Source organism: Microcebus murinus, chromosome 4 (genome assembly GCF_040939455.1).
Source record: "Microcebus murinus isolate Inina chromosome 4, M.murinus_Inina_mat1.0, whole genome shotgun sequence".
Taxonomy (NCBI): domain Eukaryota; kingdom Metazoa; phylum Chordata; class Mammalia; order Primates; family Cheirogaleidae; genus Microcebus; species Microcebus murinus.
The window spans coordinates 9,157,750-9,183,564 of record NC_134107.1 but is presented as its reverse complement, the minus strand read 5'-3'; the positions used below and the strand labels follow the sequence as shown (position 1 = coordinate 9,183,564).

General features: G+C 60.1%; 1 protein-coding gene across 1 annotated transcript; it reads right to left on the bottom strand.

Annotated features, from left to right (window-relative positions):
* Positions 1-7,014: 7,014 nt before the first annotated feature.
* SMIM38 (small integral membrane protein 38) lies at positions 7,015-10,985 on the bottom strand. The gene has a single exon (XM_076001249.1). The coding sequence runs from the start codon at positions 10,983-10,985 to the stop codon at positions 10,827-10,829; it is 159 nt and encodes a 52-aa protein (XP_075857364.1). The 3' UTR covers positions 7,015-10,826.
* Between the last annotated feature and the right edge of the window lie 14,830 nt (positions 10,986-25,815).

Here is a 25,815-nt window from a genome sequence, read left to right as displayed (position 1 = left end):
CTTGACGATGGTTCTGCTGCACATAGAATTCTGGGCTGACAGTGTTTTTCGTTCGGCACTTTAAAGATGTCATTCCGCAGTCTCCTGGCCTCCACGGCTTCTGATGGGAAGTCCTTTGTCATTCGTGATGCGGTTTTCCTGTACGTGACGTGTCACGTCTCTCTGGCCGTCTCCAAGATTTGACTCTGTATCTCACGCCCACGGCCACGCTCGGGAGGGCTGGGGGAGCGGCTGCAGCCGGTGGTAGTTTGTGCAGCTCAACCTCAGGTGTCTATTACGGAAAGGACGATGGGGACAAGGACCGGACCCTGTGGGAGAGCGGGAGCCTCAACCACACGTGACCACACCTCACGGGCAGCACAGGGACCCTGCCAGGCCTCTCTCTCCTGCCTGCCCTGGTGGCTCCAGCCAGCTTCCTGCCTCCCGAATCTGCGGGTCACCACGTTCTCGGGAGGAGGGGGCGCTGAGCTCTGCTAAGCTGCCCCCCGCCACACCACAGCCGGAGCCCACGGCAGCCCGGGCCACGGCTCACCCCTCAGTCTGCACGGGTACAAGGCCCCCCACTTATCCAACACCCCCAGCCGATGCCAAACCCTATAGATATGATTTTTTTCATACACATACATACCTATGATAAAGTTTAATTTATAAAGTGGGCACAGGAAGAGATTCATAATGGTAACCAATAATAAAATATAACAGTATGCCAGCATCACTACACTTGCACTTGGAGGCCTTCATTAAATAAAACTAGGGGAGGGCCCGGCGTGGTGGGTCATGCCTGTAATCCTAGCACTCTGGGAGGTCGAGGCGGGCGGATTGCTCGAGGTCAGGAGATCCAGATCAGCCTGAGCAAGAGTGAGACCTCGTGTCTACTAAAAAAAATTAAATAGAAAGAAATCAGCTGGACAACTAAAAATATATATATATATTAGCCGGGCATAGTGGCACATGCCTGTGGTCCCAGCTACTCGGGAGGCTGAGGCAGGAGGATCACTTGAGCCCAGGAGTTTGAGGTTGCTGTGAGCTAGGCTGATGCCACGGCACTCTAGCCCAGGCAACAGAGTGAGACTCTGTCTCAAAAAAATAAAATAAAATAAAATAAAATAAAATAAAATAAAATAAAATAAAATAAAATAAAATAAAATAAAATAAAATAAAATAAAGTAAAATAAAACTAGGGTACCTTGAACACTAACGCCACGGTCTCACGACAGTCGGTCTGGTCCCCTGGATGGCTCCTGAGTGACTCCGGGCAGGTACGTGGACATCGTGGACATCGTGGGGACCTGGGTGGAGGAAGCAGGACGGCACGAGATCTCACCACGCTACTCGGGACAGAGAACAATTTAAAACTGATGAGTTGTTTATTTCTGGAATTTTCCATTTAATATTTTCAGACTGAGATTGACTTTGGGCAACTGAAACTGCAGCAAGTGAAACTGCGAATGAGGGAGCCACTGTGTTTTACAGGGACCCTCCCTCCTTGGCTGGGCCACAATCGGAGAGTGGCCTGTGGCACCACTTGCCACGTGAACACCCTCCGCGGCCCCCCATGTCCTGGTCTCCCCATGTCCTGGTCTCCCCAGGTCCTGGTCCCCCCATGTCCTGGTCTCCCCATGTCCTGGCCCCCCCATGTCCTGGTCCCCCCATGTCCTGGTCCCCCCATGTCCTGGTCCCCCCATGTCCTGGTCTCCCCATGTCCTGGTCCCCCCATGTCCTGGTCCCCCCATGTCCTGGTCTCCCCATGTCCTGGTCCCCCCATGTCCTGGTCTCCCCATGTCCTGGTCTCCCCATGTCCTGGTCCCCCCATGTCCTGGTCTCCCCATGTCCTGGTCCCCCCATGTCCTGGGCCCCCCATGTCCTGGTCCCCCCAGGTCCTGGTCTCCCCAGGTCCTGGTCTCCCCAGGTCCTGGTCTCCCCAGGTCCTGGTCTCCCAGGCCGGAGTGCAGACCCCACCTGCGCCCCCAGCAGGACAGGTGTGGGAGTGAGCGCGCTCAACAACGCAGGGACTCTTAGCCCCCGTGGGTCTCAGCTTTGTGACTTCAGCCCGATTCCTGAGACAGCCAGAGAAGTCCCATCCCACATGCTGCTGCACGCGGCCCAGGGAAGATCTGGGACTTCATTAAAAAACCTTAATGCCGCCTGCCAGGGCTCTGTGTGCGCAGCCTGTGTTCTAAGGGATTTGGGGACACAGTCATCTGTCCCCTACTTACAGACAGGCAGCTGGGACCCAGTAAGGTTGAAACGCATGCCCACGCCACACGGGGGAGGGGGGGACGTGGGACCCCAGGTGGCTCCAACATACACCTGGGGCCACCCCTCCCCCACGTGAATCTGGACAGAATCCGCCCCACCCCCATCCCCGGTGACGATGGCAGGGCTCTCCCCTGATCCCGGTGTGGGGCCCAAATCCTGTCCCTGCAACTCCCCAGACCCTGGCCCCTCCTGTTCCATCACTGACCTGGCCTGGCCCCACCCTGCCCAGGCTTCTGACCAGCCCTCCGGCCCCAGGACCCCATCAGCCAAGCGCCCCCATTGCCAACAGAGGCAAGGGTATCGGCCCCTCGCTTAAGAGCCCCTGACAGCTCCCTCCTGCCTGTACATTAAAGTCTGAACTCCTAGGTGAGCCTCAAAGCCCTCACAATTTGGACCCAAGCTTCCTTGCAGCGGGACGTCGTCACCCCCTGCCCTAGCACTCAGCATCCAACCAGAGGGTCTCAAGCTTTGGGGAGCGTAAGAATCACTGGGGGGAGGGGCTTGTCAGTCACATTCCTGGACCCCACCCTCGGAGACCCAGATCCAGCTGGTCTGGGAGCCGGGGAACCCGCGTGTGTCACCAGCACCCCAGGTGACCTGAGAACCCCGCAAGGACCACGTCCTGACCTTGCCGTGGGCTCTCCAGCCCCCAGGCCCTTGTCACACTGCTCCCTGTGCCGGGAGCACTGTTCCTTCCCTACCTGCCCAGCAGTGTCCCCAAGTGCTGCCTCTGAGGACACCCCCCAGAGAGCCTTCTGCAGACCCCAAGGGAGATCACCACCCACCCCGGCTTGTCCCCATGGTGCTCTGGACGGTCCGCCCGGCATGCCATCTATTTTCCCACTCCGCTGGGAGCCACCGGAGGCGAGGGCCGGCCCACCCAGCCCCGTGGCCCTCACCGAGCCTCTGCAGGAGCTGACCCCCGCGGGGGAGTGATCGCGGGGACAACCCCGTGTGGCCACCGGGCAGGAGCTGACCCCCGAGGGGGAGTGATCGCGGGGACGACCCCGTGTGTCCACCGGGCAGGAGCTGACCCCCGAGGGGGAGTGATTGCGGGGACGACCCCGTGTGGCCACCGGGCAGGAGCTGACCCCCGCGGGGGAGTGATGGCGGGGACGACCCCGTGTGGCCACCGGGCAGGAGCTGACCCCTGCAGGGGGAGTGATTGCGGGGACGACCCTGTGTGGCCACCAGGCAGGAGCTGACCCCTGCAGGGAGAGTGATCTTGGGGACGACCCCTGTGGCCACCAGGTAGGAGCTGACCCCTGCAGGGGGAGTGATTGCAGGGACGACCCTGTGTGTCCACCGGGCAGGAGCTGACCCCTGCAGGGGAGTGATGGTGGGGATGACCCCGTGTGGCCACCGGGCAGGAGCTGACCCCCACAGGGGGAGTGATCTCGGGGACGACCCCGTGTGGCCACCAGGCAGGAGCTGACCCCTGCAGGGGAGTGATTGCAGGGACAACCCCGTGTGGCCACCGGGCAGGAGCTGACCCCTGCAGGGGGAGTGATTGCAGGGACAACCCCGTGTGGCCACCGGGCAGGAGCTGACCCCTGCAGGGGAGTGATCTCGGGGACAACCCCGTGTGGCCACCGGGCAGGAGCTGACCCCTGCAGGGGGAGTGATCTCGGGGACGACCCCGTGTGGCCACCGGGCAGGAGCTGACCCCCGCAGGGGGAGAGATGAGGGGATGACCCCGTGTGGCCACTGGGCAGGAGCTGACCCCCGCGGGGGAGTGATGGCGGGGACGACCCCGTGTGGCCGCAGGCAGGCCCCAGCCCCGGCCCCTGCACAGCTGCTGGGCTTCCCTAGGCAGCGCATCTGGCTTAAAAAGGAAATAGACCATTTCGTGACTTAACTCTTTCTATTTTTAGAGCCAGTGACTCATCTCCACCACGAGGCTCCGAGGCTCCGAGGCTGCTCCGGGCTGGCTCCCGGAGGCCCTGCAGGAGGGCAGGCCCGCAGGGGGCCGCGGGGCTGAGCTGGAGGCAGTCGCTCCCCACCGCCCGCCCCTCCCGAGTAATGGTCTCCCCAGGCCGGGACGCACCCTCGGAAGAGGTGGCCGCAGCAGAGGATGGCCGATGTCCTGTCCCGCCCGGAAGAGGAGGCTCGGTGGAGTCCGCCGCCTTGCTGTCCTCCCCCACGCAGGCCGGCCACAGCCACGGGCCGCCTGCACGCCGCCATCGCACCTGCCTGCTGTGACCTTCCTCTCTCACCCTCTCCCGGGGGAAGAGCCAGGACGGTCTGCGGCCCAGGGGGACCAGCGCTTTCCCAGGCTGTGCACCCTTTTTGTGGGGGGGCGGGAAAAGGAAGTCTTCCTGCTGGGATGGGTGCCCAGGGATGGGGACAGGGACTGACTTGCCTTTACACCCCCCAGCCCCCGCCCCTGCTCGCTGAGACCCCCGCACCCCACGACAGAAGGGGACAGCAGCCCCGCGCCTGCTGGCTGCACCGTGTGGCGTGGATCAGCTACTTGCTTCTTCATTTCTTCTCCCAAACAGCACATGCTCACTATATGAGACCCAGAAAATCCACAAAAAAATTGACACGGGACACTAAGAACAGGACGCATAACATGCCACCAATTGTGGGGAGATGGGGCAGTGGGAGAGGATGTTTGTGCCTGCTCAGAAGCCAGCTCTGGACGAGACGCAAGAAGCTGGCACCATAGCCCATGCTGGGGAGGGGACCAGGTGGCCAGGCCAGACCCGCTTTCCCAGCGCCCTTCTGCAGTACTCAGGCAAGACCCAGCACTGGGAACAGTCCCCAAGATCACCTCGCTTGGGACAGTCCCCAAGTTCATTCTCAGTTTCAATAGCTCGTTAGAAGGACTCGGAAGTCACCGAACGCTGTCACGGTCACAGTTACGGTTTATGTCGGTGAAAGCGCACGGAGTGAAATCAGCCGCGGGAAGAGACAGGAGCCGGGGGCAAAGGCCAGCCCTCTCCCTGGGTCGGGTTAATCCGTTGCTACACAGAAGGGCCTAAAAAAGGGTGGTCAACCTTCCCAGGGTGCCCAAGACCGCCCCCCTTTCAGCACTGAAGGTCCCCTGCTCCAGGGAACCCCTCCATCCCAGTCGATCCCTCAGCCCCAGGGCAGAGAGCCACCCTATACGGAAGCACCCCTCCATCACCACCCCCAAAATGTGGTGGCACAGCCAGCCACGTCTTGTTCTCTGCTGTTGTTCTTATAAACGGGGTCTTTCGTGCCGTCACCTCTCTCAGTAGACTGCTGTGTGGATGGTTTCTATGTAGTGATTGGGACCCACCCCCTTAACTACACGCCACTCTCATTTCCGATTGCCTTTTGTTGATTATCTTCCACTTTCCAAGAAAATGATCTCTCTCTCTCTGTAAATAATGATTTCTCCTTCCCAGTGTTCATACTACTAATTTCTTCCTATTTTCTAATTGATTTTCAATGACAAATAAGTTTTTTTAATTACTTAATTTATTGTTATAATGACCGGGTCTCAAACTCTTGGCCTCAAGCAACCCTTCCAAGTACACCGGCCTCCCAGAGTGCTGGGATTACAGTTGTGAGCCACCGCGCCCAGCCCGCTACTTGACTTTCGAATCTTTAACCGTGGATTCTGGAATCCACTCCACTTGGTTGTGATGATTCATTTCTCTAATGCGCTGCTTAATTCAGAGATTTAATATTTTTGCATCAATATTCGTGAGTAACACAGGTATGCTTTCTCTTCCCATGCTATCGCTGATGGATTTTTGGTATCAATGATATGCTTCTTACATAAAAAGAATTTAGAAACTTCCCTTCCTTCATGATCTCCAGAAGTTTAAATAGTGGTGAATTACTGTTCGTGTTCAGTGTAGCAGGGTCCTCCTAGAAAACATTCGGGGCCGTGGTGCCTTTTATTCTTTTCTTTACAAAAGGTAGACTTTGACAACTTCCTATTTTTTTAAGGTGATCAATTTGTTTAGACTTGACATCTCTTAGGAGTCATTTTTTATGAATTATGTTTTCTGTGTTTTCAAAGTCTCAAAATCATTTACGTATACCAGAGCCAGTTTCCTGCGGTTATTCCCCTTGTTATGTCTCTATGGCTGTTTTTTTTCCCCATATACTTTTACTTTCATGTGTACTTTCTTCTTTTTTCATGATAGAATTAACTAATGATGTCCTTTTCTGTTTTTCCCCCTAAAAAACCCAGCACTTTGATACATTTGTTAATTCTATCACTTTTTAATACATTCATTTCCTTTCCTTTCTTAGTCATTTCCTTTCTTATTCATTTCCCCACTCTGTGGGAGTCTCGTGCCCATAATGTATCTCGTCAACGGCACTCATGACTACCTCACCCTAACACAGACAAGAGGACATCACCGAAATCATTCTTATCTTTATTTCTTCCTTCTGTTTCCTTAGCTTTATTCTATTGTTCTATTGTTTTCTAGATTTATTGAGTCATAAGCTTAACTTGTCTGTTTTCATTCTTTCTTATTTGTTAATATAAGCATATAAGGCTATGAATTTTCCTTCAAGAATTACTTTAGCTGCACCTCGTGGGTTCTGATTTGCAGTCTAGATATTATCACTTAAGATTCTCCTCCCGGAAGCTTCCTTCTGTGTTCCTGTAACACATCATGCATCCACCCACCCCTCACTGCCCTTTTACTACATTATCATGGTCCAGTATAAAAATAATACGAGCTGCATATATAATTTAAAATTTTCTAGAAGTCACATTAAAACCCATTAAAAGAAACAGATGAAATTAAACTAGATATTTTATTTAATCCAATGTGTCCAGAATATCATTTCAAGGCATAATCAACATAAAATCATCATTAATGATATTTTACATTGCTTTTCTGTACCAAGGCTTCGATAATTACTGTGTATTTCATATTCACACCGTATGTCAATTTGCAATGGCCACATTTTTACTGCTCAGTAGCCACATGTGTCTAGTGCAGGTGTAATACCTGCTTCTAGGTGTGTCTTATCCCATAGGTGACAAGCTACCTGAAGGCTGGTGCTTTGTCCTGTTCAACGTGGTAGCCCTCATGCCTGGCGTGTTGTAAGCGCTCAGTGGATGTTTGCCGGGTTAAATGGCCGCATCTATCCTTCCGTCTTAGTCAGCCCAGGCTGCCGTGACAAGCACCGCAGACTGGGGGGCTTAAACAGCAAACATTTATTTGCTCACAGTGCTGGAGGTTAGAAGTCCAAGGTCACGGTGTTGGCAGGGCTGTTTCCTCCTGGGCCCCTCTCCTCGGCTCGCAGGTGTTAATGCGTCTGTAAAGGCCCTGTCTCCAACACAGTCATCCACAGTGCGGGGCTTGGGGGGACGCAGTCCAGCCTCAGCACTACCCAGTAATGCATCTGCTGCCCATCACCGCCACTGGTTCGCCCATCACCTGCTCACTGTCCACCTTCCATGCGCTGCAGTTTGTGTGTGTCACTGCCGGCCCTGAGCAGAGGGGCATGCCGTGCGTCTAAGAAGGAGTGTCTCTCTCAGCCCTAGGCTTCCTCGTTGGAATACCCAGGGCCGTGGGGGCCATGGAAAGCTCCAGCCTCTGACTCCAGGTCGAAGTGGCCAAAGATAGCCTGGCACAGCTGCTATCCCTGAAGGCCATAAGAGGTGCCACTACAGACACTCAAATGCCCAAAACAGTGTCCAGGGTAAAGACCACAATGGCAAAGAATAGCCAAGGAGCCAGTGATAGAGACCACCCGTTGCTTGCCCCATCGCCATTCCGCCTGCCTGCCTTTACAACAGAAACCTGACGTCCCTCAGGGTGGCAACGAGCCCAGCTGACAATTGCCATTCTCCAGCCTCCTGGGCATCTAGGGACGTCATGTGGCTTCATTCTGGCTTGCAAGGTGGAAAACTAAGTGTTTCTGAGAGCATCGCTTTCTGTCTCTACCACCCTCTCCTTTCTCTTCCTGCCTGGAACTCACATTCGCTGCCTGGAGTAGCAGCAGCCTTCTTGTAGCCATAAAGACCAAAGCTACATACAAACCACGGCAGGTCAGAAAGGCCTGAGGCCTGGACGATGTCAGGAACCTGCCACGCTGCGGCCGGGGAATACCGGATGCCACACTCCTCGCTACGTGAAAAAAGAAAAATGAAACGGGGACACAAGCCTCTCTCCTTCAATCACCGTTTGTCTACATGTCTGTCGCTCGTGGCCGAAGGGAGCCGATGCCTGCTGTCCCCTGTCCCGATGTCCAGCCAGGGCACATCCTCCGTCCGGCTCATCCGGCCGCATGCCAAGTGCCTGTCCTGGGCCGGGCGCCGTGTCACAGGCTGGAGATGCCGACACACGGACAGATGCAGACGGCCTGCAGTCGTCAGAATTTGCCAGCAACAGAAATGAACGTAAACTGGCTTAAGAAAAAAAAGAAACGAGTGGCCAATTGAAGTGAAGTTGGGAGACAAACAAGGGTGGCAGAATCCCATCTTCTGCCGTCTTTCTAGGCGCCGTGTTCCCACGGAGCTGCCTGGGGCTTCGTCTAGCCTCCCTGCCGGGCGACCCCAGTAGACGGGTGTGTCCCCCCACCGGCTCCCCCACAGGATCCCCGGACCCGGGCTCACTGGCCCAGGGCTGGCCCCAGGTGTGTGCGGAGGTGCCGTCCCCACGCCCATGTGGACGAGAGGGTCACGTGCAGCTGCACGCTGGCAAGACCTTAGCATGTCATGGGAACGCCTGACTTCCCGCCTGGGTGACACGTTTGCCCAGGACCCAGGGGTCTCCCAGGACATGGGACTCTGGCTTGAAAGCCAGGACAGTGCAGGCAGACAGAGCAGGTGGCCACCCGTGCTCCTTCATGTTCACAACAGCAAATGTGGTTTTTCTTCCTTACAGAGATCAACAAAATCATGCATGATAGTTTTTTTTAAGCGGGCAATATTTTCCCCGGAGAGCAGTAGGAACGCAGCTCCCGCCCACCCTGTGGCCAGGCGAGAGTGCTGGGGCAGAGCCCTGGACACGCTGGCGACTGTCCTTGGAGAAGGACGTGACTTGAGCTCTGCTCTGCACTGGCCAACACGACCGCCAGAGGACACGTCGAACCCGGCTCGGGGCCCGGCACCTGTGCAGACAGACCGTCCTGACAGTCGGCGAGAAGGAGCCCCATCCGGGTCACCGTCAGCTGGTCCCTGACGCCACCCCTCTGTCGAGACTCTGCGGACGGCCAGTCCCCACAGGTCCGCTGCTCCCCGGCCTTCGCAGCTCTCTTGAACTCAAGACCCGACCTCGGCAGGTGCTACAGGAGCAAGGGAAGGTCTTCCCGGCACAGGTGAGCTTATCGGTGCCACAGAAACCACGACTGTCCCCAGCTGTCACCTCTGGTCCATGCAGCAGGGATGCTGCGAGGTGGTGACTCCACACCCACCCCTCGTGTCCCCTTGCCCAGGTCAGCGGCTCCAGCCCCCTGAACTGCCACCAAGACCCCCAATCCTTTGGGGACGCACAGGAACCCCCAGCTCCGAGAGCTTTGTGTCCAGAGGACTCGGACGTCCCCAGGCAGCGTCCCTCCTGCTGCCACGCACGGTCTTCCGGGGAGCGACTCACTGCCGTGCCACGAAGCCACAGCGCCCAGGGACCACGTCTGGGCCGATGCTTCTCCTTGCAGCTGCCACAAGTCATTCTTTCCATCTCGGGGTCCCAGGTGAGGTCACCGACCCCCGCTGTGGCCCAGACGCTGCTGGAAGGGTCCCAGCAGGAAGGACATGCAGGCTGGAGCCTGGAGGTCAGTGTTGGCTGAATCTCCCCAGGTGATTCGAATCTGCCTGCAGGGTGGGACCCACTGGCTTCCACGTGCTGCTCGTTAAGCCGGAAGGTAGAGTGACGGGAGGTGGCCGGGGCACTGGTGGCTTCTCCACCAAACTCTGCTCCCCCTGCCCAGGTGTTGGCAGGTTGCAGGGGGCTGTCTCACCTCACCCTTACCTGCCCCTCAGGACAACCCGCTGAGCGAGGGAGGCAGGGACTATTGGGCCCATTTTAGAGATGGGGAAACTGAGGTTCAGACTGGTGGAGGGCTGGCGGAGGGTCGGCCAGAGCGGGACTTGAGCTCCGTCTCACAAGTCTGTCCTGAGGGCCTCCCCAGGGTCTGCTCGGGGAGCCAACACAGCTGCCCGCGCTTCTCCGGTCCCTCGGGAGGCGGGCACTGACAGAGGGGAGCAGAGACAGGGCGTGGCCTTTGGTGGCTCGTGATGCATCAGTCACGTCTGTCCTCGTGGCTCCTCCACCCCACCCCTCTGGGCCCACGCGGCCTCTTCCTGCAGAGAGCCTCGTGGAGTCAGAGGCAGAGGAAGGCGCAAAGCCAGACCCTCCCTCGGGGTGGCTCGCTTCGACGGGAGCCCCAGCCCCTGGTGACGGGCCAGCAGTGGGGCCCCTCCAGTCCCCCACGTGGGCGGCCAGCTCGCAGGACAGCCCTGCTCAGCCTGGGCAGGCACCGTCCATCCTGGTCCCTCTGAGCCCATCTCTCCCGCCCCGTGGGGGGACGCGGGGTCACAGGCCTGCCCTGCTCCCGCCCCTGCCACCAGCCCCTGCCGGCTCGGCCTCGGGACAGCGAGGTGCAGGCCGCTTCCCCGACACCTAGTCCTCCTTGGGTTTCCGGGGCTGCTGCCGCCGCGCCAGCCTGTAGTCGAGGTAGGTGCCGAGGCAGGACCACAGAAGGAATCGTGCCAGCAGGACGAGGACCAGCAGGACCAGGAGCGCGTCGGGGCCCGTGCCGCCCGCCGGCCAGGAGGCCATGGCGGAGGATGTGGTCGGGCCGCAGCCCGGGCCGCAGCCGCCAAGGGGCTGCCGTGCGGGACGCCGAGTCGGGCCAGTGGCCTAAGGACGGACGCGCTCTCCCCGGCCCCCGGCCGGCCAGCCCTCCGTCAGCCTGCAGCCCGGGCCTCCCTGCCGTGTGAGAGGACAGATCGGGGACGGCCAGCGGCCTCCTTGGTCAAGAGGCCCGTGCTCCATTCATGCAGCATTAACCACTCTCTGTGCCAACAATGACAGCATTGTCCAGAGGCCTGGGGGGCGGGAGGCCGCCGGGAGCCCGCCCCCCGCGCCGTCCCCAAGCCCCCTGCTCGCCAGCGCTGACGTAATCTGCAAACATCCCCTGCGGCAGCTGCTGGGCCTGCGGCCGCCTCCTCCGGCTTTCAGCGGCCCATGCGGCTCTTCCGGCCCGCCAGACAATCGGGCCCTTTCTCTCCCCAATTAGCTATCACTTCTGGAGGCCGGCGCGGCCGGCCCGGCGGTCTTCGCAGCAGCAGCAGGCCCCGGGCGGGCGGCGGGGCGCGGGGGAGGGCGGGGGCGGCTGTGCAGATGAAAAGGGACGGAGGGGGAGCAAATGAGAACAGTCAGCCCCGAGCCCACAGGCGACCCCAAACACGGCTCAATTAGCACATGGGCCGCACACACCGCCCAGAGCCCCACTCCGGGCCAGGGACAGCCCCGGCGAGCGGGGGAGGCGCTGGGCTCCGCGGAGGGGGCCGGTGGGCCCTAGCACCTCCTCCAGCTCCCTGGGCCCCACCAGCCCCGACAAGGAGGCCGCAGGTGGGACCCAGGGCCCAGAGTGGACAGGATGCCCCGCAGGGTCCCCGCACACCCTCCTCGCACTTGCTGGGTGACCTTGGGCAAGTTGCTCAACCTCTCGGGCCTCGGGCTCCTCGCTGGAAAGTGAGGCAAATAAGGCCTGTTTGAAGGGTTGAGGGAGGGCCGGGCCCAGGGATGCTGGCCCTGCCCCTGCTCAGACGGGGCCCTAGGAAATGCCTCTGCACCTGCTCTGAGGTCACAGCGCCGGCCCAGCCGTCTCTGCCTGCCACGCACACACGTGCACACGCGTAGGCACACGCGCGCACACACACACACCTCTAAGGCTCTGCCCCCCGACTCTAGCTCTGGCCTCTCGCTGCCGAGTTTTCCGGGGTGAACAGGCAGACAGCCCGCACCTCCCAACCGCACCCCACGTCACAGGGCCACACGGACCTCAGTGGGCTCCGCAGGACAGAAGTCTCTGGCCACTGGGTCCCGGCAGCCCGACCGTGTTCTCACCCAAAACGGCCCAACCTGAGCTGCAGAGAAAGCAACGGGGACCCTTCCAGGGCTCGGGGCCCTGGGCCAGCCTCCGGACACCGGCGGCCAGTCCCTGGACTTCCTCCTTACCTGCAGGTCGGGCGTCCTCCCTGCAAAGCCTTTCCGGAGGAGTCCGAGTAAGGAGCAGCTGCGAAGGCCAGGACAGGGAGCCACCCTACGGGGGGAAGTGGGCGAGGACACGGGGCTGGCTCCAGGCTTTCCTGACGGCGACACCCCCTGCCAGTCACTGCCTAGCTCTCACCTGCACCGCCCCACGCTCATGCCTCACCTGGGCTGACAAAGGACACCTTGAAAGCGTGCCTCGTCCTGCTTAGCTCTGGGTGTGCCTCTGTCCACAGCGAGCCACCAGGCCCCCCCGTGCTGCTGCTGAATGCCACTCTAGGGAACGCTCAGCTCTGGGCTTAGTGTCCGTGCACCGAGGCGTGAAGGTCACTTCAAACATACGTGAGAATTGAGACATCAGGAGACCGTGGTAGAGGCGCTCATCGGTTAGAGCATTTGCTCGATAAGGGCTTCCAGAAAGTCAGGAAAGTCCCATCTAATTCCTGGACAAACCCACCGGCACCTGGGGCGGGGGTCCCGGGGGCGGGGGCAGCCGTGCACTCGGGGAAGGAGGGGAGGCTGGTTGCCCCGCAGGCATCTCGCTTACCTGAGGGGTCCACGTCTCCGGGCCAGCTGTCCTTGGGAAGCGGGGGCCGCCAGCCCAGGCCGAGGCACCTGGCTGCTGCCCGAGCCCCGCTGCCAGCTCAGGCCACCCCAGGCAGGGCCCTCCCCCCAACCTGGGCAGGTGGGGACTCGGCGGCCTTGGACAAAACTCTCTGTGTTTGCCAAGCACACAATCAGACACGCAAAGTCAACCACGTCCCTGGTCACGTGGCACCCACACACAAGTGACTCACCGCAGCCAAGGAGGGCCGGCCCCTTCCCACTCAGACATCCTGCGCTCTGGGAGTCGCCAAGGACGAGGTCCATGCAGGCGCAGGGACGGGAGATGGATAGGAGGCCGGTGCCCATGGGCGGAAAGGACGAAAGTGATAGAAGCACAGTGGACAGCCCGGCAACCAGCTCGCACCGCCCATTCACCCCGCGGCGCTCCGTGGCAGGGCACCATGATGCTCCCATTCTCGGGGAGGCGACTCCCAAAGTCTCCCACGGTCAGCAGCAACGGTGGGTTGGGGACACACCCATGCCCCGCCCCGGTCCCTCGGACCCCTTTGCCGGCTCCTGTGCCCTGTAGCTGCCACGAGCTTCTGCTTCGACTCTTCCCCAGGGACGTCCTGGGCTAGGGGCCGCCCAGCGCACACGGAGCAGAAGCATGTGGAGTCTTCCTCCTCTGCACACAGCAGTAGCCAGAGACAGGCCGTGGGGCGATGAGACGGGGCATCCCAGCCTTGGGCTGGGGCAAACCGGAAGGCCACACAGCCCCAGAATCCCCTCAAGGTCGCCCAGGACGTGGGGTGCACCTGAAGTCGCCCCCTTCCCGGTTGGATCCCGCTGCATCCTGCCCTCCCACCTGCCGGGTCTCCCGGGCACGCCACCTCGTAACTGGGACGTGGGGACTCCGGGTTTGCACGGCCCAGGGGGCGAGCGGGGCAGGCTCCCAGCCCGGGGCTCTGAGGTGGATCGGGGGGTGCTCATTGTCTCCAGGACCTCGGACAGCCAAGGCGTCTTCCTACGCCCAAATGTCCAAGCCCTGCAGCGGTGACTAGCGGCACGTCCTTGCTCACTGTCCCCTAAGGAAAGGCTTGGCAGATGAAACCCTCCCACGGATGAGGGCCGTGGGAGTGCATGGAAGCTACAAGCAGGCACCGGCTCTCACCACCAGAGCCTGGTCCCCAGCCAGGACCGGCCCTCACGCGGGTGGCACTCGGGAGGGCCCGAGGAGCCCGTTCCGCGAGCTGGACTCTGTGAAGGCGTCACTGGGGCGGGCGCTCCGGGGGTGGAAGGGGAACGACGGGGCCGTGCATGAGAGAGCTCTGCGGGGACAGGCCCTGCTCGAGAGCCACAGGGCGTAGCTGGACTTCGCAAGACCCAGCGGACGGGGCCGAGACCCTCACCCCGGGGGCTCGCCACGTCCCCGGGGCATCCAGGCACCCGGAAGGCCCCAGAGGAACGTGCCGCCCGCGCCGGGGTCAGGAGGCCGAATTAAAGGAAGCGCACATTCTCATTAGACCGGATTCTGCCAACATTGTCACACCACCGGCTGCGACTGCGCTCAAAGCAGGATATTCTCAGCAACGCCGAGGTCTTGTTGAGCATCATTAGCTTTTCCTTTTTTCTTCTTGCAAAAGCAAGACATACAAAAGAGAAAGGCAGACACCGTGCAAACGTGGGCTGTGAGAGAGCCACCAGCACCAGCCCCCGCTCCTGCCAAGGTGGCGCTCGGGACGGTGGGACACCGCCGGGGCGATGGGGACCCCGGGTGAACCCCCCGGGAAGGTCTGTGGCCGTCTCCTGCCCCCAGAGCACGGCATGTCAGCGCCCGGCGCCCGGAATCGACGGCACTTGCATTTCAAACCGGGTTTCCACCGAGACGCTCCCTCCTCGCAGACGGGCGAAAATTAATTTTCTTTCTTCCTGCGCCACAAAAGCAGATTAAAACCGGGAGCAGTGGGGCGAGCAGGCGGGAGTGGAGGGCTCCCTCATTGAGGGGGACCCCCGCGCGGCGGCTGCTCTGCCTAACAAGGGCCGGCGCGGCCGGCGCCCCCGCCGCGGGCACAAAGCCGCCGCGCACGCACTTGAGAAAAATGACGCCGCGGCCGTCCCGCGCTTGAAAGCTGGTATGTAACTTTGCTCGGGGTGATCAAACAGCTAGTCAAGGACGCTGTCAGGAACAGAATGAAATTCCAAATAAATTAGCCATGTCCAAGAAGCCAATACAACACCGGATTAAGGCTCACAAAGAAAACACAATTTATTCAGCCTACCTTGTCAGAATTCTTAATCGCCTCCCTCGTTTTTCTCACCTCGGGCTGAGTCCCTGGATGGGAAGAGACAGCGTGGACCCCACTCAGCGGGCTGGCTGCAAACGCTTAGAGCCGTGGGATAGGCTCACAGTCCCGCTGAGCCTGAGCGTCCCCAAAACCGTGATTTTAGGGACATCTCAGCAGAGACACTACGCAGTCGCGGGTGCGGGGCGGGCTGTCCCGCGGCCCCAGAGGCATATGCCCGCAGTCCTCTGAATAAGCGGGCCTCGCATTAGAATACGGAAGGGGGGCAAGGCCGGCAGGGACCACGGCGAAGGCTTAACTCTTTGGGGCTTTAGGAAGAGCGACATCCTGCCTGGGTCGTAAATGAAGTGTGTTCTGGCGGGGGTGCCCCAGAGCTCTCTCTCCCAACATCATCTTATCTTTTAAGGCAACAAGTAGGTGAAAGGTAGCTGCAGCCCTTTGCAAATACCAACCGTCCTCCCCTTACAACTCATTAATACATTCAGCAGCGCTAAAGACAATACTTTTTTTTTTTTTTAATCAATGAACCCAGACGGCTTTCACACGCCAACAAATGCTCTTTGAAAGAGTTAATAGGCAGAGGTTTGTGCCGGCTGGAAGCAGGCACCTTTGATGGGTCCCCTCTTGGGCCTCCATGATGTATCTGGTTTGCCCCAAGGCCTCAGGGAGAGGATGGGGCCCTTCTTTGTCCCCAGAGAGGGGGTGGCGGCAGGGGAGGGATCTGCTCTGCAGCACGGAGGCATTTGCAGCGGGAGTACCGAGAGGGGCTGGAAGGGAGGGGTGGGGCCGTCCGTTGCTCTGAGACCCAACGTAAAGATGCTGAAGAAATAACAAAATAGGGATTTTCCCCAGAAATTATATATAAAGGGGATGGTCTAATGGCACTAAATAAAATAAATAAATAAATAAAAGAAATGCACCAAGTGGGGGTTGGGGGGGAATCGCTGTGGCTTCCCAGGCCTGGATTCTCCCTCTCCATTTCTAAATAAAACAGGAGGGCAAGCAGCGGGGACACCCCGTTGTCACCAAGCGTGTGCCACAAGGAGACTCCGCTGTCACCCTGGGACGTGTTCAGACGCCCCCTCCCGCGGTGGCCGCTGTCGGTGGGTGACGGTGCTCGCTTGCCAGGAGCAGGAGGCTGCGGGCTGGCTCAGGCGCCTCCCTGGAGGGGCTGGCGTGGAAGGGGAGCCGGAACCCCACCGGGAAGCGCAGCGGCCACCTCCCCCTCTGAGGCCACACAGCCCCCTGGGCGCCGGGTCTCTGTCCGACTCTCCCGCCTTCCCTTCCTCTCGGCGCACTCCCCTCCTGCTCCGCTCGGCCTGCCCCGAGCTGGCCGCACCCTCAGCCTCAGTCTGTCTCGCCCGTACAGACGCCCGGCACCCACAGTCTGCCCACCTGGCCCCAGACCCCCGAGAGAGGGACTCGAAAGGGCCCGGCAGTTGCAGGGTGGGCTCCCGGGCAGGCGACCAAGGCTGCCCAGCCAGCTGAGGCTGGGGCACCCACACGGCCCCAGGTGGGCAGGAAGCCGGGCACCTGTGGCCCGTCCCCGCCTCTAGCCCTGGCACACGCACATGCTCGCGTGGGCACACACGCATGCACGCACGCACACGGATGTCACTTTACATTTCTCTGGTCCACCACGAACACTGCTGAGCTATCTATAACTATGGCAAGAATAAACACCCCCATCCCCACGGCACCCGGCGGCCCGCACAGGCCTCAGCACCCATCGCCTCGCTCGCGGCGCAGAGAGAGCCGTGAGGAAGGCCGCGCCGGGACCTTTGTTCCCATCTTAAAGATGAGAAACCGAGACTCAGAGAGGTGGGATGCACCTATTGCCCGAGGCCACGGACACTCCACCGTCTTTCGGGAACCGGGACTCCAAAGGTCATCCACGTCCTGGTTTCCCCGCCCTACGGGGCCTCTCCGTCCCGCACCTGTCGGGAGTGGACATGTGACTCGCTTTGGCCAATCAAGTGAGAGAGGAAGTACACGTGTCACTTGCTGGCAGAAGCGCGAAGAGCCAGGGCATGTCTGCCACGTCCTGTCCCCTCCTCCGTGAGCAGGCGCCGACCCACGTGAGGACATGCACCATGGCGGGGAGACACCCCTGGGCTGCTGAGGGCCGCCGGGATGGGAGTCACGTGTCCCCTCACCGAGACTTAGCCTCGCCCAGCGGCTGCGCCCTCCTGCGACTAGGCATCTCTGCATCCCGGGACCTGACGCTGAGAACAGGGCATCGTCGCGAACGGACACTGCCGTTCCGGTGGGAGACGTTTGCGCCCTCTCCGCTGGCCTGCGTGCAGCCACAGGTGGCTGGAGCCCCTCCAAGACACGGCACGCCTGGAATCACAAGTCTGTAGCTCCGAGGCATGTGCTCATTATGCCTCGATAATTCCGAGTCAAGTCAGAGCTTCTAGTGGATATTAGAATTAATTGCCAGATTCTGGGGAAAGGAGGAGACAGGAGTAAAGTTGTCACCGTCTGCTTTTGCATGGGGACTCAGCTGAGCACGGACCATACTCTAACCACCTGCCCTGAGCTCTTGCTTTGCTCGCCCACACCTGGTGGACGTGGAACCCAAGTTTGCATCCCTAATTGTCACTTGAAATAACTAAACACAGCGCGTACAGTGCAGCGCTAAACAGGAACCGTGCGGGTGAGACCGCCGGGCCACGTCACACAGTGCGACTGAAGGCAAGAGAATCGGCACGTCGCTCAGAACATGCCCTAAACCGGCACTGCTCAGCTGGAGAGGGTAGGTAGCATGGCTAACCTCTAGGGTTCTGGCCGTCAGCAGAAACAACAAAAAGCAGAATCAGACCCAAAAAGACCTACCAAAATGATCAGACTATAACACAAAATAAGTATGATTAAAGGATCGAAAGAAAATATTTAAAAGATTATGTAAATAGAGAGCAAAAAGGTTATAAAGTGACCCAGCGGATTTCGGAAAGAGCTAAATATAACTTCCAGAAACGAAAAATATACCGATTAACATTGACAGAGGATCGGCCAGGGCTGAAGAGCGCACTAGGGAACAGGAAGGGCCGTGGTCCCGGACGGGGCGCGGAGAGACAGGAGAAGCCCAGGGCAGCTGCCAGGAGGCACGCGGACAGGGAGAGGGGTGCAAAGTCTGGCCCCGGGAGCTCCAGAAGGAGAAGACAGAGCCGGACAAAGTAGGACAAAGGCTGAGAGATTCTCAGAGCCCGTGGCCGACATTGACCCTCGGGGTCAGGCATCCCAGAGAACGCAACGCAGGGCGGATGACAAGCCATGCCTGCCTGGGACATCACAGCCAAGGTACGCAATCCCCCCCAAAAAAACATGTTTTTAAGTGTGCCTGGCGTTTTATTCTAATCAGGCGTGTTCAGACGATGGACACGGAGCCAACTGCCTAGAAAGAAGAGCTGACTGCTTACGGCTCCCGAGAGGCGGGGGGCGTGCCACCCCATGCAGGGCCTCGAGGAGCCCCGGCCGGCAGGAGCGAGGAGAAAGCCTTTGTTACTACGGTAACGGGACGCTGTTACATGGGGGTGTCCGCTTTGGGACAGGAAGAGAAACACAGACGCTGGGGACTGTGACCAGAGGGCTTGCGGCACGATCTTTGCGCACCACTGAGAACACAGGGACGGCCGTGAACAATTTCGGCTGCTGGCTTGGCCCGTGGTTGCAAGATGCCAGATCGCAGAACGCCGAGAAGGGCTATCGCCGGAGAGAGCAGCTTACAAGCAGCCAGGGCGGCAAACCAGGCCCACGGCTGACTTCTCAACAGCGGCGGGGACGCCGCACACAGTGGAGCCACATCTCCCAGGGCCTGCAGCGAAATGCCCGCCTGGAAGTGTAGACTCAACCAAACATGCGCGGACACAGGCGCAGGCTGAGGTTTTCCCTTGGGGACATGCCTGTGGGTGCGTGGGCTCGGTGGAAGGGAGCGCACAGTTTCAACTTCAGGAAAAGATGCTCCCTTGCTCTCCAAGGTGATGGCATCAAGTTATGCTTCCAGCCACAGTCTGGGATGGGCTCGTTCCAGTGGCGTCTGGGAGATAAAACAATTCCATCCAGAAGCTGTTGGAACTTTAAATTACTCTGAGCCTGGAGAGGGACGTGGCTACGCAGCCCGGGCCAGGTGGAAGGCAGCTGCAACTTCTGTGTTTTCTTCCCGTATCCACTGGTTAGGAAGACCACACAGTGCCAGAGACAAGGCCCCTCCGATCAGCGCCCTTCCTCAAGGGGCAATGCAGCGATTTTCCTTGGAGCGTAGCGACCTGTAACCGATCGAACCCCCGTGATGTAGGCCCTGGTCTCGTATGAAGCATGTTGTGATCAGTTGACAAAAACGTCGTAGCCAGAGGCTCGTAGGAACCGAACCCTGTATTGTGGTGAGACCACGGTCCCTCACGCAGGGCTTGCCGTGACTGGACGGGACGTAACCATCATGAATAACCGGGATCGGCTGCATTTTCTTTGTGTCTGCCCTTGTCAACGTCTCCACCAACTGACTGTAGGTTCCCCGAGGGCAGGGCCAAGCCTCCTTCTCCCCCGAGGCTCAGCATCTGCGTGGAGCCCACGTTTGTACCCTCCCAGTCCCAGAACCCGGACTCTGGAACCCAGGCCCTGTTTCAGGCCAGGCAATGTTGGAAAGTAGACTGACCTAAACACCCAGGGTGCTGGGTTTGAGAACCAGTGGCCCCCTTACTGGACATGTGACTGCAAGTGACTTTCTGCCTCTGGATGGCAGATGCAAAAGGGAAAGAGTGCTTTTGCTTTTATTGAGCATCTATTATACGGCAAATATTGTATGCCTCACTTAAGAGGCTTCCGAAACCCCATACATAGAATAACCCATGAGGTTTAGTTTTCTCTGATAAAAAGCATTGGGCAGCATCTGCCTGACCCCTTCAATGTCTAAGCACCTCTGACCCCAGCATCCCTGAGTTTGTAGTTTCATCCTCATGGGCCCAATATGGCTGCTGCACCTCCAGCCCTTAACCTAGGCTCCAGGATGAAGGAAAGAGCCGAGAAGGAGGCAACAATGCCTGTATCGGGAAAGCAAAACCTTACCAGGCCATCCTCAGCAGATTTCCACTTACTTCCCTTCCTTTAGACGGAACAGTGTCACATGGCCCTGATTCCAAGGCAGCTGGAGGGTCGGGAACCCTACCCAGGCACATTTCTAGCACGGCTGCCTCCAGGGTTCCCTGAGGAAGGTAGGAAGGGAGAGGGAGACCAGACCGGGCCGGCAGGCTGCAGCGTGGTCTCAGCACGCAGCACTTTGCCATGGTCCCACCAGCATTCCCACACGGCAGGTATTTCCTTTAACAAACTGCATCAAGCGGAAGTTCAGGAACTTGAACCCAGTGCCCCAGAGCGGGGGTCCGAATCCACGTGAGGGGTCTCCAAGCTCCTTCCCGGAACCACTGGCTTCTGGCACTTTCGCTTAGAAGTCCGGCACTGCCAGGGCGGACGGACGGCTGCTGGGAGGGATTTCTGCCCCCTCTCTGCCCACCCGCCGCCCGCCCGGCCCCAGCCCGTCTCCCACACCCTCCCCCGGGGCCTCGGCCCGTTGCTTCAGCTGAGCCCGCAGGCCGCGTCTAACGTTTCCCAGGAGACCGGCGCAGCCACGCCCCTTCCGTGGCTGGGCCGGCACAGCGGGGGCTCCCGGCCAGGCCACGCGGCACAGGGCCACGAAGACGCTCCTCCACCCGGCAGGAAACAGGCCCCGTCGGTCCCGAGGGCAGTCTACGGGGCCTGGAGCACTTCCGGCTCTTTGGGACACTGCGGTTTGTCTCAGGGGCAGGAGGGGAGCTAGGAGGGTGAGAAAAAGCAACCAGGGATTAAGATAACTCTCCAAAGGGCAGCCCGGCTCCGATGATGTTTCCTGCCCAGCAAACGTCTGGCTTCCAACACGGCCCCGGGATGGCCCCTTCGGACACTGCGCCTGCCCCACCCTATAGATGCCCCTGGTGCACCAGGGCGGCGGCATCAAGGAGGAGGGGCCGGGGGTCCCAGGGCCTGTGGGAATCGGGGTGCCACTGCACCCCAAAAAGAGCTGGAGGAGCTGGAGGCGCCCGCAGCAGGTGGGGGAGGGGAGGGCAGAGCGGCGGCCCCAGCCGCCCCCATCAGAGGATGTGCTGGGTGAGCACAGACAAAGGCTCAGGCTCGGGGTCCCATTGGGGGGGCTGGCAGGACCAGCGGGAGCCCCCCTTGTTCGGGCACCTCGCACCCCAACCGTGATGCCTCCCCGACACCATGACGCGGGCTGCCGCCCGGCACAGTCCCGCGCCCTGGGCGTGGGCTTGTCCAGAGACGCCACCCAAGGGCAGAGCTGCCATCGCTGCCCCTGCTTTTTTTTGAGACAGAGTCTCACTTTGTTGCCCAGGCTACAGTGAGTGCCATGGCGTCAGCCTAGCTCACAGCAACCTCAATCTCCTGGGCTCAAGTGATCCTCCTGCCTCAGCCTCCCGAGTAGCTAGGACTACAGGCATGCGCCACCATGCCCGGCTGATTTTTTCTATATATATTAGTTGGCCAATTAATTTCTTTCTATTTATAGTAGAGACGGGGTCTCGCTCTTGCTCAGGCTGGTTTTGAACTCCTGACCTCGAGCAATCCTCCTGCCTCGGCCTCCCAGAGTGCTAGGATTACAGGCGTGAGCCACCGCGCCTGGCCATGCCGCTGCTTTTTAAAGGACCACCAGGCACGCCCAACTCCTCCCCCTTCCCACGTGCTGGCGGCCCAGGCTCCCAGCCGGGGGCTCTTCCCTCCCCGCCTCCTGCTTTCCTACCCTGGCCACATTAATCTCCCCAAAACGCCACGCACAGGAACCACGCCAGGCCACCCCCTCGTGCCACCCCCGCACACCTCCGAGCCCTCAAGACTCAGCCTGAGCACGTTCCATTTGTCAGGACCCCTGTGAGCACAGCACCTTACTCACACGACCCCCCCGAATGCCCCCAGCAACCTAGCACGGCACTGCTGTCCTGCCCATTCTGCAGACGACAAAACTGAGGCTCAGAGAGACTCCGTAACGCCCCAAAGCCCCCACGGCTTAGTGGCCCTGCTCCCCCAGGCAGGGTAGCCGGAGGGAAGCACAGGTCCGTGCGGCCTCTCAGCACTGTGCCCCCACCCGGGCCCACGGGACCAAGCCCAGAGCTCTGCACCTGGCTGTCCATCCCCCCTCCCCGGACGGTCTGCCCCTTCCACCCTCGCCCGTCCCACCAGCATCTCACTCCCTCGAGCCGGGCTGCCCTCCCCGCTCCTCAGACGCGTCCCGGCCACACACACGGGGCCCCTACCCGTGTGGGCTCCACATCCGATGGTCGCAGGCAGCCCCAGCCGACAGCGGACAAAGGCGGCCGTGGCGGGAACAGCCCGGCCAGCCGCTGGTGGCCTCGGACGGAGGTGGGCACTGCAGGGTGCCGCAGACAAAACGGAGCTCACAGCAAAGGCAACCGAGAACGGATCACAGACCCACATGCAAAACCCGCAACCGCACACGTGGCAGAAAACAGAGGAGAAACTCTTAGACAGGATCAAAAGCACCGGCCGTAAAAGAAAGAATTATGAGTCAGTCTCGTCCAAACCCAAACTCCTCCTCAAAAGACTCTGCCAATAAAACGAGAAGACAAGCCACAGCCTGGGAGAAAATACTTCCCAAATATGTAGATTATAAATATCCTATCCCCAGAATATAGAAAGAACACTTACAACTCAATAGCAAGGCAAACAATGAGCAAAATTTGGACATTTCGCCCAAGAAGAAAACTGATGTCAAATGAAAACATGCTCAGCATCATTAGACAGCAGGAAATGCAGATTAAAACCACTATCTATTAAAGTGGCTAAAATTTAAAAATCGACACGACCAAGTGCAGGCAAGCACGCAGAGCAACTGCAATTCTCATTCATTGCTGCTGGGAAGGTAAAATAGTGCAGCCACGTTGGAAAAGAGTTTGACAGTTTCTTATAAAGTTAAATATATACTTAACATGCAATCCAGCGATAATCCCACCTCTAGCATGTACCCAAGAGAAACGAAACACATGCACACAAAAAACCCGGTACAAATGTTGAGAGCAGCTTTATTCATAGTGGCCAAAACCGGAAACAACTCCACTGTCCATCGCCGGTAGACGGAAGAGCAAACTGTGGTGCATGCATACAGCCCAGCGCTCCCGAAACGCTCTGCAACGTCAGCTGCAGATACGCACGGCAACGCGAGTGGGTGTCAGCGAGCTAAGTGGCGGAGCTGCCTCCTGCAGGACTCCATTCACACCGCACCTTGGAACAGGTAAAGCCATAGGGGTGGAAGCCAGGTGTTTATTGGCTGGGTGCGGGGAGGGAGGTGTTGACGACAGAGGGGCAGCGTCAGGGGGCTGTGGGGCATGGGGCTGTTCCATCCCTCGCTGCAGTGCAGGTTGCACAACGGTGTACCTTTGCCAAGGGCCATCACACTGTGAAAAGGGCCACCTTTCCTGCGTGCTAATTGGCTCGCTAACACCCCCCCCAATCTCCGTCCTCATCAGGACAGGGACAAAGCTGGAGGAGGAGGAGAAGCATGTGCAGACACGGTGCTGAACGGGCTAAGGCACGCAGGGGGCCCTGTGTTCTCTCCATTCTGCAGATGGGCCAACTGAGGCCTGGAGGAGCCAAGTCACCCCCAGCTACCCAGCCTCAGGACTTCCGCCCGGGCCACTGAGGCTGTGCTGGGGGGCCTTGGGGGTCACCAAGCCAGTGCCTCCTCCCCCCACTTTTCAGAGGGAGGGATCAGGCCTGGGGGCGAGAGGAGGGGCTGCATGGCCCAAGATGAGGACAGGGACAGAATGCGGAGGGAGCCGGGTCTCACGGGCCAGCAAACACCACTCACTTTCCGGAGACTACCTCGGAGTAGAGAAGGGCCCAGGGCGGAGCAGGAACGAGGGGCGGCACAGGCTGCACCCCGACGCCCCGCCCTCGGGAAGCGCCCAGCCTCATCTGGCCCAAGGTCACCCCCAGACCCCAGCACGTGGCTGCCCGACACACCCGCAAGTGCAAACACCTCCCTGTGGCTCCCTCCTGAGAGCAACCCAAGGGCCCCGCAGGGATGAGGGGTCCCCACGGGGTTTGAGGGGAGAGGACAGGGTGGGGGGCTCATGACTGTCTCAGGCCTGTCCGAGGGGTTCCAGCCCCAGAGAAGGGGCGAGGGGAGACTGCCCCGAGAGACCCCCTTGCACCCCACTGCGTGGCAGAGGCATCCGAAGAAGGGGCGCCAGTCGGGGGTGGGTCCCTTCCTGGGCTGGCTGCAGGGCCCTGCACCCCACCTCGGTTCCCACCCACTGTTCTGGGAGCCAGAAAACCCCAGAGCTCAGCGCTGCAGCCGGGAATGCCCCGCTGGTGCGGGAGCCGAGCCGGAGCCGGAGCACACGTGCAGCATGCCCCACCTAGAGGCAGGAGCGCGCCTGGCACGCGCTCCACCCGCAGGTCGCAGCACCTGGGCAGCAAAGCGGCACCCTCCCTCCCGGCCCGTCACCTCCCCAGCCTCCCACCCGGCTTCCCTGGGCTTCCATCCTGGCTGTGCCACCCACCGGCAAGGCTCCCAGCCTCTCTGTGCCCCGGCTTCCTGCTGGGGGAGGTGTGGGTCGCAGTCCTGCCGTGCCCGGCCTCTCCAAGCAGCCCAGTGGAGGCGGCGATGCCCAGGCCTGGCACGCAGCCAGCGTGCCGTGTGGCAGCCAGCCCAGGGCTGCTCTCGGAAACATGTGACGGCCCACCGCCTGGATGCTCGGTGGCCCTGAGACTGGCCAGGCCTCCCCTGAAAGGCCAGGCAGCCGAGCTGAGGTGCAGCGGCCCATCGAGATATCCCAGTCTGGGCACATTTCTAGGCTGCCCCTGGGCAGCTCAGACAGTGCCGGGGGCCTCGCCCAGCTCGTGCCAGGGGCTCACTCTTTGCCCAGCTGCCTGCCCAGTCCCCACTGCCGGCAGGCCGGGGGCCTCGGTGCACGGAGGGAAGGGGCGTGAGGGTGGCACAGGCAGGGCCTCCTGGGACTCCGTTTAGAACAAGCACAACGTTGAGCTGGCACGAGGACAAGAGCTGACAGGGACCCCAAGCTCGACAAATGCCGGCGCAGGACGTTCATCAGACCCACGCTGACGGAAGGAGGGCTCAGCTCTTTTGAAATGTGGGTAGAAAATTCCAGAAGGCAGGAATGTCCTTCTTTACGATGCCGGAGCAGGTGGTAGATCTGCCCGTGGTCAAGGCCCCGCCAGAGGCTGAGCTCTACGAACCCCCGGCTCCCGCGCTGCACCCCGGGATCATACACACGTCCTCACTGCCTCACCCGCGCCCTCCGGAGCGGGGCCCGGCTAGCAGGTGACGCGGCTCGCAGGGGTCACACGGGCTCTGGAGGTGACACGGCCAGGAAATGGCAGAGCCGGAACGGGACCCCCGATTCTCACGCCAGGGCTGTCTCTCCCGGCAACCTCCGCCCCGCACAGCCGAGAGCTCCCTGCGCTCAGACCCCGCCCGCCTCCCCCAGCCAGGCCCTGGCCCGGGAGGTGCGTGTCGG

Coding starts and splice junctions, on each gene's coding strand:
- SMIM38 (XM_076001249.1), bottom strand. CDS start 10,985: ATGGCCTCCTGGCCGGCGGGCGGCACGGGCCCCGACGCGCTCCTGGTC.